The sequence below is a fragment of the Hippoglossus hippoglossus genome, chromosome 7, assembly GCF_009819705.1.
Source record: "Hippoglossus hippoglossus isolate fHipHip1 chromosome 7, fHipHip1.pri, whole genome shotgun sequence".
NCBI lineage: Eukaryota > Metazoa > Chordata > Actinopteri > Pleuronectiformes > Pleuronectidae > Hippoglossus > Hippoglossus hippoglossus.
Genome location: NC_047157.1, coordinates 26,745,055 through 26,758,910, shown reverse-complemented (window position 1 = coordinate 26,758,910; position 13,856 = coordinate 26,745,055). Strand labels below are relative to the sequence as shown.

The window sequence follows — 13,856 nt, the reverse complement described above, 5'->3', positions numbered from 1 at the left end:
ATCTACATGCGTCTAATACGGCCGTCAAAGAACCAATCAGAGGAGACTAGGTGGTGATGTCATGTAATTGAATGACATCTTTTTTTCGTGACCAGAGCGCTCACCCCACTGACTTCTCGTTAGAGGAACTGGGGGTTTCTGGAGCAGCATGTTACCATGGTGACCTCCAGGTTCCCTGAGCCTCATTCTCCTATGCTGGTTTCACTGTTGTCATAGCAACCACTAGACGTTAGTTACCATGACAACAGTATCACCAGCACCTCTCTTTTCTCTCTGTGGGTGTAACAGCAGCATGTTTGTGGACTCTTCGTCTTCCTGTTGTACTTCTGGTACCTAGTTATCATTGATTATTGATTATGGATTGATTGCAGGTTATTGGTTAGTGGCCGGCCACTACCTTCCATTCTGTCCACGTCTGTTTCCCATCATGCAGTTCTGTAAGAAAATAACATGAGAAATGTTTATGAGGTTATAAATGAAATAAAAAGATGAAAACGGTCTGCAAGTACTTTTACTGCCTGACTCGACTTTATTAGTAATAGTACAAATTTTAAAAACGTTATAAATAACAATATGCATGAATTGATTTTTCACTTGATTTAATTTATAACTAGTAAAGCCAAACAACATATTTTCCTAGGAGAGGGATAATTCAGAATCGAGTGGGAACAATCTTCTGGAACCAGTTGACAAAATGAACAGAACACTTTTTTATCCTGTTATAAAAATGATGAATCAGTTTGAAAGTCACTTTCTTGATCTTATTTACAATTAGATATTCAGAGGGAGTCCAGATCAGCACTGAAGGTTACTGCTGTAGGAACTCGTAATAACAATTTCATTTAGAAATAAATCAAGTATATCACGGTTATGATTGTTCATTTTAGAGGAAAAACTGATTCGACCAACATGAGAACCAACAGGATCCAGTTCAGAGGACCTGTTGGATCCAGTTCAGAGGATCAACAGGATCCAGTTCAGAGGACCTGTTGGATCCAGTTCAGAGGACCTGTTGGATCCAGTTCAGAGGACCTGTTGGATCCAGTTCAGAGGATCAACAGGATCCAGTTCAGAGGACCTGTTGGATCCAGTTCTGAGGACCTGTTGGATTCAGTTCAGAGGATCAACAGGATCCAGTTCAGAGGACCTGTTGGATCCAGTTCAGAGGACCTGTTGGATTCAGTTCAGAGGACCTGTTGGATCCAGTTCAGAGGACCTGTTGGATCCAGTTCAGAGGACCTGTTGGATCCAGTTCAGAGGACCTGTTGGATCCAGTTCAGAGGTCTCAGTGTTTCCAGAGGAGCTGCAGCACAAACGTGTTTGTTGAATTCAAAGTTAAATGATGTTTGACTGTCTGTGACGTCAGCTGTCTGATGAAACACCGCCCTCCCTGATTGGTCGGCTCTCCTGTCACTCTGAGCGCAGCCGATCAGCTGGAGTGACGTCACCACACCCCACCCCCAACTTCCCGTAAACCTCAGACCAAAACAAACAAGATGGCTGCCCCGCCCCCGCAGCAGCCGCTCATTGGCTGTCAGAGAATACTGCCTGATTCCTATTGGTCGGCGGTGAGCAGGGCAGACGATGATTGGTCAGTGTGTGTGCGTCTGTGTGTGTGTGTGTGTGTGTGATCTGTGAGTTGCGTGTCTGTTGCTTCTCAGGGGGCGGACTTGAACCTGAGACTGGACCTGGTGCTGGTTCTGCTCCTGGTCCGGCTCGGTGGATCAGTCCAGTTTTTGCCCGCGGAATCTTCTGTGCCTCCGGGGAGATGTCAGGTGTCACCTCGGACCAGGTCCTGAACCGAGCCGGAGCCGGGCCGGAGCGGCAGGAGGCCGGGATCCTGCAGCCGCAGACCGTGTTTGTCATCCTGGACTCGGCTGAAACACTCAATCTGCTCCGGTGAGTCCGGGAGTCCCGTTACTTCTGCTGCGCTGAGCCTCTGAACCAGAACCTTCAACAGATGAGTGTCTCAGCAGCTCGAGGACTCGTGTCCTCAGCAGGACTGAACCCAGGACTGAACCCAGGACTGAAACCAGGACTGAACCCAGGACTGAACCCAGGACTGAAACCAGGACTGAACCCAGGACTGAAACCAGGACTGAACCCAGGACTTAAACCAGGACTGAAACCAGGACTGAACCCAGGACTGAAACCAGGACTGAAACCAGGACTTAAACCAGGACTGAACCCAGGACTGAAACCAGGACTGAACCCAGGACTTAAACCAGGACTGAACCCAGGACTGAACCCAGGACTGAAACCAGGACTTAAACCAGGACTGAACCCAGGACTGAACCCAGGACTGAAACCAGGGTTCACATGTTTCTGCTCAAATCGGCTCATTCAACTTCCAACATTTCGCTTTATTCTTAATATGTCAAGTGAAATTAACTACGAGATAATAAACGTCCTTTTCTTATTTGAATAAATATTTAAATTCAGTTAGATTTATTTTGAAGATGAACTTTGACAGTAAAGTGCAAACACGTTGAATAGAGACGAGCTGATTCATGTGAAGATGATGAAGATGAAGATGAAGATCAGAATCAGTCACTTCATGTTTCTCTCTGTTAAATCTCGTTTTTAAACAAACTTGATACTTTCAAAAGAAATGAAAGTGACATTTATTTAAGAAAATTTAAAATCACTTCAAACTCGATTAGAATAAAATTTCTAACACTTTGATGAGATAAAGTGATGAATGGAGTCTGAGGTTGTTGATGTTACTGTTTGAACTTTGACCTCTGATCCTCTTTTCCTCCTGCAATGAGTCATTCAAGATTAACACACACACACACACAGACACACAGACACACACACACACACACACACACACACACACAGACACACACACACAGACAAACTGGTCTCTCTGCAATTTTGAGGACACAACACACACTGGTAGGTATTTTTCCAGTGGAAACAGCCAGACGAGAATTGTCTTCATCAGTGTTGCTCCACCACCACACCCTGCTCAAACTCACACTCACACTCTCACACACACACACACACACACACACACACACACACACACACACACACACACACACACACACAGTGTTGAGTTCAGCCAGTTGTTTTTCCAGATGTTTTAGCTGCTTCATGTTTTACAGTGTTAAGCTGAGTCTCCTCACATTCTCCTTTTTATTTTCCTCTAATCCGAGCCAGCTGTCAAACTCATGACTCAGCAGCTGTTTGAAATTTCCCCCTGGAAACTTCGTTGTTGAACCTGACAGTCAAAACTCAGGGCAGATATCCAGATGTTCCTGCATCATGTGATCGTGTGGCGTGACGTGGTCAGTAAACAGGAAGCTATGGTCATGTGATCACCTAAGTGAGGTGAAGGTGATCTGTCACATCAGAATAATATCCAAGAAGAATCAATAATCCTCAGCTGACAGAGTTCAGTTTGTACTCGTGCTGTGACGTCAGAACCTCTGAGGTCACAATCTGATTGGTTCTGTCTCCGTCTGTCAGGGTGGAGTCTGGGATTGTCGCTGACATCGAGGTTGACAATTTGTTGCCTTCAGGCTGCGATGCCTTCTACGAGATCAAGAGTCAGCCAATCAGCATCAGGTTACACACACGCACACACACACACACACACACACTTCTGTCTCTGAATCAGTTCAGGATCAAAATGATGTCACAAGATCAGAGATGATGATGTCATCATCTTTCCTTCTCTCCTCAGTACATCAGCAGCAGCTTCCTCCCCTTCCTCATCGTCATCTTCCTCACTGACGTCGGTGATGTCATCCAGGTATCACACGCACACACATACTTCTTTACTGTCTGTTTCTCTTCTATGAAATAAAGTTGTAGCTACTCTCCTCCTCTCCTCTCCTCTCCTCTCCTCTCCTCTGCTCTCCTCTCCTCTCCTCTCCTCTCCTCTCCTCTGCTCTCCTCTCCTCTCCTCTCCTCTCCTCTCTTCTGCTCTCCTCTCCTCTCCTCTCCTCTGCTCTCCGCTCCTCTCCTCTCCTCTCCTCTCCTCTCCTCTGCTCTCCTCTCCTCTCCTCTCCTCTCCTCCTGCAGGGTGTTGATGCGTCAGGACCTGATGCGTCAGCAAACTCTGGAGGCGGAGTTTAAGGAGGCGCAGCAGCATCATCATCAGTTTCGCTCCTCTGACTCCTCGTTGCCTGTCTCTGTGTCGTCCTCCTGCAAACCTCCTGCTCAGGTTCCTGTGGAGGTGCTAAAGGTAGGAGGAGGAGGAGGAGGAGGTGAAAACAGACTGTGAGTGTAAAATATCCTCCATTTGCCCTCATGCACCTGTGTGCCCCTCAGGTGCAGACTCACCTGGAGAACCCGACCAGGTATCACATCCAGCAGGCTCAGAGGCAGCAGGTGCGTCAGTATCTCTGCACCACTCAGACAACCATCGCCCCCAGGACAGCCAATCACAGGCCATCTGAACTGTCATCAAGCCACTCCCCCCAGCTGGGTTGTGCCCCCGGACCTCAGCCAGGAGATGGCACACAGGAAGTAAGAAATATAAATAATAAAAGATATACTGTAAATATACGGCTGAACAAGAAGTAACACGTACATACACAATATACACAAACCTCATCTGTCCTCTGATTGGTTCATTAAGGTGGAAGAGGCCGTCATTAATGACATCATCAGCCTGGAATCGAGCCTCAACGACGAATTTCTGACGCTGATTGACTCCGGACTACAGCTCGCCAACACGGTAACACGCATGCACACACACGTGCACAAACTAACATGCACTCCGAATAAAGATAAGTGAAAAGTGGATCAAGGTTAGATCAAATCTGGATTAAGACTGGATTATATCTGGTTTTAACCAGGTTTAAAACTGGATTAAAGATGGATTCAATCTGGTTAGAAACTGGTTTAAAATTGGGTTTAGGCTGGTTTGAAACAGGATTAAAACTTGATTTAGGCTTGAAACTGGATTCAGTCTAGATTAAAACTAGATTTAAAATGGTTTCCATTCGTTTTGAATCTGGATTAAGACTGGATTAAATCTGGTTTGAAACAGGTTTAAAACTGGATTTAAAATAGATTAAGGCTGGATTAAAGATAGATTCAATCTGGTTGGAAACTGGTTTATAATTGGGTTTAGGCTGGTTTGAAACAGGATTAAAACTTGATTTAGGATTGAAACTGGATTCAGTCTAGAATAAAGCTGGATTAAATATGGTTTTAAATTTAATTGAGGCTGGATTAAAACTAAATTTAAAATGGTTTACATCTGTTTTGAAACTGGTTTAAATCTGGATTAAATATAGATTAAGGCTTGAATAAAAACTGGTTAAAAGATGCCTGCAGATCTGTATTGGGGAGTTTCTGCTCCAGCAATGTGTGTGTGTGTGTGTGTGTGTGTGTGTGTGTGTGTGTGTGTGTGTGTGTGTGTGTGTGTGTGTGTGTGTGTGTGTCAGGCTGATAATGAAACACTGGGAGGGTTTTTAGTTTTTTTCTTAAAGAGACGTTTCCTCATTTTTCAACAGTCGAGCAAAGAGAAAGGGAAGCTGCTCTGCTGCTCTGCTGCTCTGCTGCTGACTGTGTGTGAGAGAGTGTGTGTGTGTTACTGAGTGCATGGATTCATGTGTGTATGTCTGTGAATGTGTGTTGGTGTGAAATCAAAGATGAGGATTTTAGTTTTACTGCCAGACCATGAGAAGAGGAGGATTAAATCTGAGGTAAAATGTTTGTCTTGTTGTTTCAGGTCAGTTTGAGCTGTGACCTCTGACCTCTCTGCAGAGGAGTGAAGTTAAATAACGTGTCGTCAGCATAACGTATTATATAAAGTGATCAGAGTTGTACTGACGGTGACAGGATGTAATTGGATCAATATTATTGATGCATTAACATGTGAACAGTAACAGTTGAATGTAACAGACGAGTCAAACCAGAACGATATAAACATGTTTTATTTTCAGTTTAAACTCTGACTCCTCTGTCACACAAACATTTATTGTGGAAATGAAAAAACATAGAACCACTGCCCCACAGAGAGTAACTGGAGAAAATGGTTCAGTTTGATCTTTTCTTACTCGCTGTGTTATCTATTCAGACTCACCCATTTTCATACTTTATTCTTTTTAGTCTTTGTTATTGTAACTTTGGAGAAATATCCTGCACAAGAATTTCCTTCAGGATCAATAAAGTTATTTTCTTATTTTAAAACTGAGGCTGACAGAAATGAGGGTTTAAACTTTTTAGACTCAGTGAATAAACGTCCTCAATTTATGTATTTAGATGAAACTGTAACGCTACGAGAAACTTCCAGTTAACAGACTGTCCGCTGCCACGTTCGCCGGCAGAAGGTTCTACATGAGTTAACATGACGCTGTTTAAATTTAATTTAAATCGTAATCACATGGTGGCGCCAGAGAGCGGGGTAGAGGAGCGGAGACAAATATTCATGCCTCAAAAAATAAACATGTTCATAGTTTTTTCAATTTTATTAAAAAACATTTTTGGTATTTAAAAATGTTTTGACCCAGTTTCAGTACTTTAATCATTTGTTATGGTTTATTGACTTACGGAAGTTTTTCATTTAGGTTGTACAGATTTTAGAGACACTGCAGGAACATTTCTACTGCAGAGGTCAGAGGATTAATAATTAGATCAATGAAACGTCAACTCACAATAAATAATCTAAATATGTGATGTAAAATTGGCTAAGAGAAATCCAGAAACACTGAGATGTCTATCTGTTTGTAGTAAATTCTTTAACATGATGTTTTCCTTGAGTCAGACGTGAATCTGTTGTTTCCCTGTAACTCCTGTTCAGTGTGTGTGTGAGCAGGACGCAGCTCTTATCATTTCTTGTTCGATCAGCAGATTCCACTGAGCAACATGAACTGACCTCAGATCAGAGCTGTCACACAAAGAACTGCTCTGGAAACCAGTTTGATTTAAAAGCCACATTCTGACGACGCTGACATTATTTGTCTTCATGATGATTCTTAAAAAAACAGAAAAGTCTGATGAACTGATCACATGAGAATTACACGACAGCATTTCTTCTCTCATTTCTTCGGACAGATTTCATTCAAATTACAACATTCTATATTTCAGAGACGTTGATTCTGTGTTTTGATTGGTCCGTTTCAGCTGCCTGTCTCTGGGACGATGCTGGACGTTTACAGCAGCAATGGAGGGATGGCCACGCAGGCCATCACCGTTAGCAACAGTTGCCCGGCCGAGCTTCACGCCATCAAGACCGAGCTGTTCGGTGAGTGACCGACGCCGTGAAGCGGCGACTTCTGCACAGTTTAACTCATTGGACAGTAAAAGTGTGCAGAGCTGGCTTCTCATTGGCTCACACCAGTTCTGAGGTTACAGCTCAGAGAGTGAAGCCCCTCCCCCGTGTTTCCCTGTTTTCTGCTGCAAAATCTGTTCTTCTTCATTTTGATGAGTCAACACCACGACTTCCTGTGGACGAACCCACACACACACACACACACACTCAGCATCCAGTCGTATTTTTCCACATCATCAGTTCCCACTTCCTGTTCAGTCAACATGAACGTCTTCCTCAACAGAAACTGCAGTTTGTCATTTTCAAGTTACTGTGACTGAACTTTTAAAAATCTTTTCTCTCATGAAAACAAAATTACAAACTAAATAAATTCACTGACGTCTTACATGTAAAAATATTATTACACAACAAAGTAGAAACTGTAGCTTAATGAAAATATTAAAACTAAAGTTCCACCAGTTAGTGTTTTCCAGAGTTTTCAGTCATCACATGGTCTTCATGGACATGGACTCATGTCCAGGACGTTTAATGTCCAGGACGTTTAATGTCCAGGACGTTTAATGTCCAGGACGTTAAAGTCATTGTCGTCTTCAAACCGACTAAATAAAGTTAATTGTAAAAAAAAAAGTAAGTGGACCCACAGTGTTGACAAATTAAATATTTATCTTTTTATTGTTGCTTCTGAAACTTTCATGTTAAAAGATTTCCTCACATTCCAACCGGCTGCCTCATTCTGTCCAAGGTCATTCATCCAGATTTCCTTTCTCTACACATGTGAAATGTTTTATTTCTCCACACCGGCGCCACCTGGTGGCTGCAGGCATAATGTTTTCAGGTTGTCTCATTCTTGTGAACTCGATATGTCAGGAAAACCTGGAGGGAGCGATAATTCTAATTTAAATATATTTAACTCTGTTGTTGTAGACGTGGAGACAAAAACTCTGATCAAAGAGAGACAGAAGAAGGACAACCACAACCTCAGTGAGTTCTGATGAGCACTGCAATCAAGACTGAATGATAATAATGATAATAATGATAATAATGATGTTGTTTCTGTTTCAGTCGAGAGGAGGAGGAGGTTCAACATCAACGACCGCATCAAAGAACTCGGAGCGCTGATCCCCAAATCCACCGACCTGTCAGTAAACACTTAACAAACAACACTCTATGTCTCACTGTGCTGGTTGGTGTTGTGTGTTAACGAGGCGTGGCCTGTGATTGGCTGATCAGGGAGATGAGGTGGAACAAAGGGACCATCCTGAGGGCGTCGGTGGATTACATCCGCAAAATGCAGAAAGAACAGCAGAGGGCGCGAGAGATGGAGGAGAGACAGAAGAGGCTGGAGAACGCCAACCACTCACTGCTGCTCCGCATACAGGTGAGGAGGGGGAGGAGCTTCACCATGTATTTCTCCTTCCGTCTCTTTTTGCACCAATCGAGAGGAGGATGTGATGTGAGCTGGAAAGAGATCAGATCTCAGTGGGTTAATGCCAGGTGTGAATGAGAGCAGGATAAATCACATCTGGATAGAAACGCATTATAGTGGTGCAGGTGTGAACAGATCCCACCTGGATACAGATGTGTTTGACTGGTGCAGGTGTGAAAGGGGTCTCTAACCTCTGAACTCTGACGTGAATAATCTTCTTTTTGTAGGAGCTGGAGCTCCAGGCTCGTCTCCATGGCCTCACCTCCTCCTCTTCCTCGCCTCCCTCCGCCTCCTCCTCTTCTACTCTTCTCTCCCCCACTCTGCCTCACCCCTTCTCCTCCCTGGCGACTCCCTCCCTGGATCTGGACGCCCTGAGCTTTGTGGAGCTGGACGAGCCTCGGGGAGCCTCCACTGTCTTCTCTGCCGACCTGATGGCGGACGTGGGGCTGACGGAGCTCCACAGCCTGGGAGACATCCTGATGCAGGAGGGGGGAGGAAGGGGAGGAGGGGTGATGTCTGACCCCCTGCTGTCCTGTGGAGCCTCTAAGAGCAGCAGCAGGAGGAGCAGCTTCAGCATGGACGAGGACCTCTGATGACATCATCACGTACGCAGGGATCTTATTGGCCAGAGGCGGGACTCAGACCAGAGATTTTTAAAATGTTCATCTTTTAATAGAAATAGTATTCATCAAAATGAACAGAATATAAAAGCGATGTCACAGGGAGCAAATGTGTCCTACAGTGTAACCGTGGTAACCACTGTGAGCCTGTCAGTTACACCAAGGTTTTTCCATGGTAACTGTTCTCTGTGTGTGTGTGTGTGTGTGTGTGTGTGTGTGTGTGTGTGTGTGTGTGTGTGTGTGTGTGTGTGTGTGTGTGTGTGTGTGTGTGTGTGTGTGTGTGTGTGTGTGTGTGTGAGAAACAGTGTCACCATGGTAACCAGGAGGTGTCTATTACCAGTTTGCCCATGAAAACCAATATGTCCTCCAGCATCACTTAGGTAACCATGGTAACTACTGTGTCTTCCAGTGCTCCCATTGTCACCAGTGTCACCATGGCGACAGCTGTGCTGTTTCATCCTCGTCAACATCAGCCCAGAAACAGACCAGAAGCAAATCGTCTATTACTGAAATAACTCGCAGCTGATTGGTCAGTAGAGCAGCAGCTGATCAATAACTGGTTGATAACAGTTCGGTTTAAATTATCTATATATCTATATATATATAGATATATAGATATATATTTATTATTTTTACAAATGGAATTTTTTCCCCCCGAAAATCTTTTAAAGGAGCTCTATGTAAATGTTTGCTACATAGCTAATATTAGCTAACGTTAGCATTTGCAGCTCAACAAGTTCTGGTGAAGTGTTTTCTTCCACTGAAGTTAGCATGCTAACCAGCTAGCTGCAGCCCGGCTGCTGCTCAGAGGACGTGTTATGGCTTAGACTTTAAACACAATAATGGCTGAAGTACACAGCTAATGCTATCATTAGCTTTGTGCTGATTCAGAATCTTTCACATGTGGCACAGATTCCTGTAGCCACGCCTCCATCTGTGACATCACAGCAGGTACCTCACCTGGACTCAGGACTCAGAATCTAGAATCACTGTGTTAGAGACAGGAAACGTAATGATCCTCTGTTCTGGTCTCAGTCAAAGGAATGTTACACATATATTACAGCAGAGTTCATCTTCGTTCTGGAGAGACGCTTCATCCACATTTATAATGATCAACGTACAGAATCAGTTTTATAAAATCAACTTTATCAATTCATTTTACATTAAATAGATCAAAAGTCCCGATATTTGTTGACATTTAGGAAAATAAAAGCAGCTGAATTGACTCTTTGAACCCAGTGATGTTCCAGAACAGAGATCCAGCCACAACATGCCTGTGGTGTAGCTCCAGTTACCATAGTAACGAGCTTCATGAAGAAGGGATTCATTTCATTTTTCATGTTCATGTAAATGTCTGTAGTCTCAGTTTTTATAGATCAAACTTTTATATCGAAATAAATTCATGACAATCATGGTGGTTGTGTCTGTGTGTTTCCTCAGGCAGATTACAACTCTTCAGTTTGAACACCAGGGGGCAGTATCAGCACTTAAAAGCTTAAATTAGTCTTTTTCCGTCATGTTTCTGATCACAACATTTCAGAATCATCTCTCATGTCCGTGATACTGGATCTGCACTGTGTGTGGTTGGGTTCGTCTCTTTGATGTTGCTCGTCCCGGAGGTCAGAGGTCAGGTGGAGTTGTCATCACAGTGATTTCCTGTTTCCTGTTTGGATGTCCTGGCACATAGTTTCAACAAACACGCACTTCCTGTCCCAGCAGGACCCACTTCCTGTCAGTCAGGTTTACTTCTGTCGTCGCTCAGAGCTGCACATGGACACAAGTAGTAGTCTGAGAGTAATCTGATTACATGTACGCACGTTACACTGGCACATGTTGATCTTCACATTGTAGCTTTAACGTTTGTCGTCATGATAATAAGAATCATTTAAAACATGAGGAAGTCAAAGTGACTTTGAGGACGTGGGTCCACACGGAGACGCCATCACAGTCACCATCATGTCCATCATGTGACATGAAGATCAGAGTTATGATGTCATCAGTCCTCCTGGTCTGGTTCAGTGTCTGTGACCTCATCTTGTAGTCCGTCTCTGATTGGCTGGTCTACGAGGGGAAGCAGATGGAGCAGCACTCCAGACAGATCTCCATGCACTCGGACGAGCCACAGCAGTCCTCCAGTATCCCACAATCCAACACGGCTTGACAGGCGTCCTCCGTACAGGCCGCCTCCCCCGCCACCTCCACGCAGCAGCAGCAGCAACCATCAGCGGCGTTGCAGCACCCGGCCCCACCCACTCCGCACGCTAGACACTCCCCCACCGCGAAACACATGGACAGCGTCTCGCAGAACAGACAGGCCAGGAGACAGTGAACGCAGCAATCTGTAGAGAGAGAGACAGACCAGGGGACAGTGAACACATCAGACTGTAGAGACAGAGACAGACAGAGACAGGCCAGGAGACAGTGAACACATCAGTCTGTAGAGGCACAGACAGACAGAGACAGGCCAGGAGACAGTGAACACATCAGACTGTAGAGACAGAGACAGACAGAGACAGACCGGGGGACAGTGAACACATCAGTCTGTAGAGACAGAGACAGACCAGGAGACAGTGAACACATCAGTCTGTAGAGACAGAGACAGACAGAGACAGACCAGGGGACAGTGAACACATCAGTCTGTAGAGACAGAGACAGACAGAGACAGACCAGGGGACAGTGAACACATCAGTCTGTAGAGACAGAGACAGGCAGAGACAGACCAGGGGACAGTGAACACATCTGTCTGTAGGGACAGAGACAGACGGAGACAGTGAACACATCAGACTGTAGTGACAGACAGACAGAGACAGACCAGGGGACAGTGAACACATCAGTCTGTAGAGACAGACAGAGACAGACCAGGGGACAGTGAACACATCTGTCTGTAAGGACAGAGACAGACAGAGACAGACCAGGGGACAGTGAACACATCTGTCTGTAGAGACAGAGAGAGACAGTGAACACATCAGACTACAGAGACAGACAGAGACAGACCAGGGGACAGTGAAAACATCAGACTGTAGAGACAGAGACAGACAGAGACAGACCAGGGGACAGTGAACACATCTGTCTGTAGAGACAGAGAGAGACAGTGAACACATCAGACTACAGAGACAGACAGAGACAGACCAGGGGACAGTGAACACATCAGACTGTAGAGACAGAGACAGACAGAGACAGACCAGGGGACAGTGAACACATCAGACTGTAGAGACAGAGACAGACAGAGACAGACCAGGGGACAGTGAACACATCAGTCTGTAGAGACAGAGACAGACAGAGACAGACCAGGGGACAGTGAACACATCTGTCTGTAAGGACAGAGACAGACAGAGACAGACCAGGGGACAGTGAACACATCAGACTGTAGAGACAGATACAGACAGAGACAGGCCAGGAGACAGTGAACACATCAGACTGTAGAGACAGAGACAGACCAGGGGACAGTGAACACATCAGTCTGTAGAGACAGAGACAGGCAGAGACAGACCAGGGGACAGTGAACACATCTGTCTGTAGGGACAGAGACAGACCAGGGGACAGTGAACACATCAGTCTGTAGAGACAGAGACAGACCAGGGGACAGTGAAAACATCAGACTGTAGAGACAGAGACAGACAGAGACAGACCAGGGGACAGTGAACACATCTGTCCGTAGGGACAGAGACAGACGGAGACAGTGAACACATCAGACTGTAGTGACAGACAGACTGAGACAGACCAGGGGACAGTGAACACATCCATCTGTAGAGACAGAGAGAGACAGTGAACACATCAGACTACAGAGACAGACAGAGACAGACCAGGAGACAGTGAACACAGCAGTTGATGTTTGAACAGGAGTCAGATGAGTAGGAGGGTGGAGTCGACAGACTGTGAGTGTCTGACAGAGATAAACAGAACGTCCAGAAGATAAACTGACATGCGTCTGTAACTGTCTGTCGTCATCATGAATTATCAACGAGATCTAAACCGCTGCACATTTACTAATATTATTGTTAATACCTCCATCATTACACTTTCCTGCTCCTACATCTGAGTCTTCAAACATACACCTTTACATGTTAGACACAGTCTCACATCAGTGAGATGAATCCTCTGAATCTCTAAGGTTCCTACGTCTCCTGTTGAAAGTTTTATGGTTGAAGGTTAAGAACAGAGGATGTTGCACCTTGTTAAGTCGTATGAGCTAAACTGTGATTCATGAATATGGACCGTACAAATAAAATGATTGGTTGATTGATTCCAGAGCTTCTGGTGATGAGGGCCGACGCCTGTGTAGATGAGCTGGAAACAACAACACTGATCTTTCCACAGCAGAGTTTATACGTCATGTCCGGCCTCCTGCTGCTCCACAGGCTCCGCCCCTCGCCTGGATGTTCCACACATGTTCCTGTTGTTGTGAACGAGTCGGACCCAACAACCTGCAGCTGCTGCTTCACAAACACCAACTACAGGAAATGTCCCTATTTTACAGAGTTTATGTCTGAAAACATCTTGACTGTTGGTAACAGTAATTACGGATGTTAACATGTTACATGTAACCACAGATCAGTGGCCACAGGGGGCGCTG

General features: G+C 45.0%; 2 protein-coding genes and 1 long non-coding RNA gene across 4 annotated transcripts in view; 1 reads left to right on the top strand and 2 right to left on the bottom strand.

Moving 5' to 3' along the window:
• Window positions 1-1,107: 1,107 nt before the first annotated feature.
• LOC117765249 overlaps window positions 1,108-13,856 on the bottom strand; it is a 19,055-nt gene continuing 6,306 nt past the window's right edge. The window contains exons 2-3 of the long non-coding RNA XR_004614536.1: window positions 8,045-8,051; window positions 1,108-1,303 (exon numbers count right to left, since the gene is read on the bottom strand). This is a non-coding gene — a long non-coding RNA (uncharacterized LOC117765249). The remainder of the gene's footprint in view (window positions 1,304-8,044; window positions 8,052-13,856) is intronic.
• Window positions 1,619-9,502, top strand: tfe3a (transcription factor binding to IGHM enhancer 3a). The gene is made up of 11 exons (XM_034591603.1): window positions 1,619-1,899; window positions 3,478-3,576; window positions 3,695-3,763; window positions 4,036-4,198; window positions 4,285-4,482; window positions 4,595-4,693; window positions 7,090-7,210; window positions 8,162-8,218; window positions 8,300-8,375; window positions 8,468-8,615; window positions 8,891-9,502. Exons 1-11 carry the CDS (start codon window positions 1,769-1,771, stop codon window positions 9,254-9,256), a joined length of 1,527 nt encoding a protein of 508 aa, XP_034447494.1. The 5' UTR covers window positions 1,619-1,768; the 3' UTR covers window positions 9,257-9,502.
• Window positions 10,863-13,856, bottom strand: part of zgc:113363 (uncharacterized protein LOC791449 homolog) — a 4,970-nt gene continuing 1,976 nt past the window's right edge. For both annotated transcript variants that reach the window (XM_034591614.1, XM_034591615.1), the window contains exon 5: window positions 10,863-11,622. In XM_034591614.1, coding sequence (XP_034447505.1) covers window positions 11,345-11,622 — 278 coding nt within the window. In that variant the 3' untranslated portion in view covers window positions 10,863-11,344. The remainder of the gene's footprint in view (window positions 11,623-13,856) is intronic.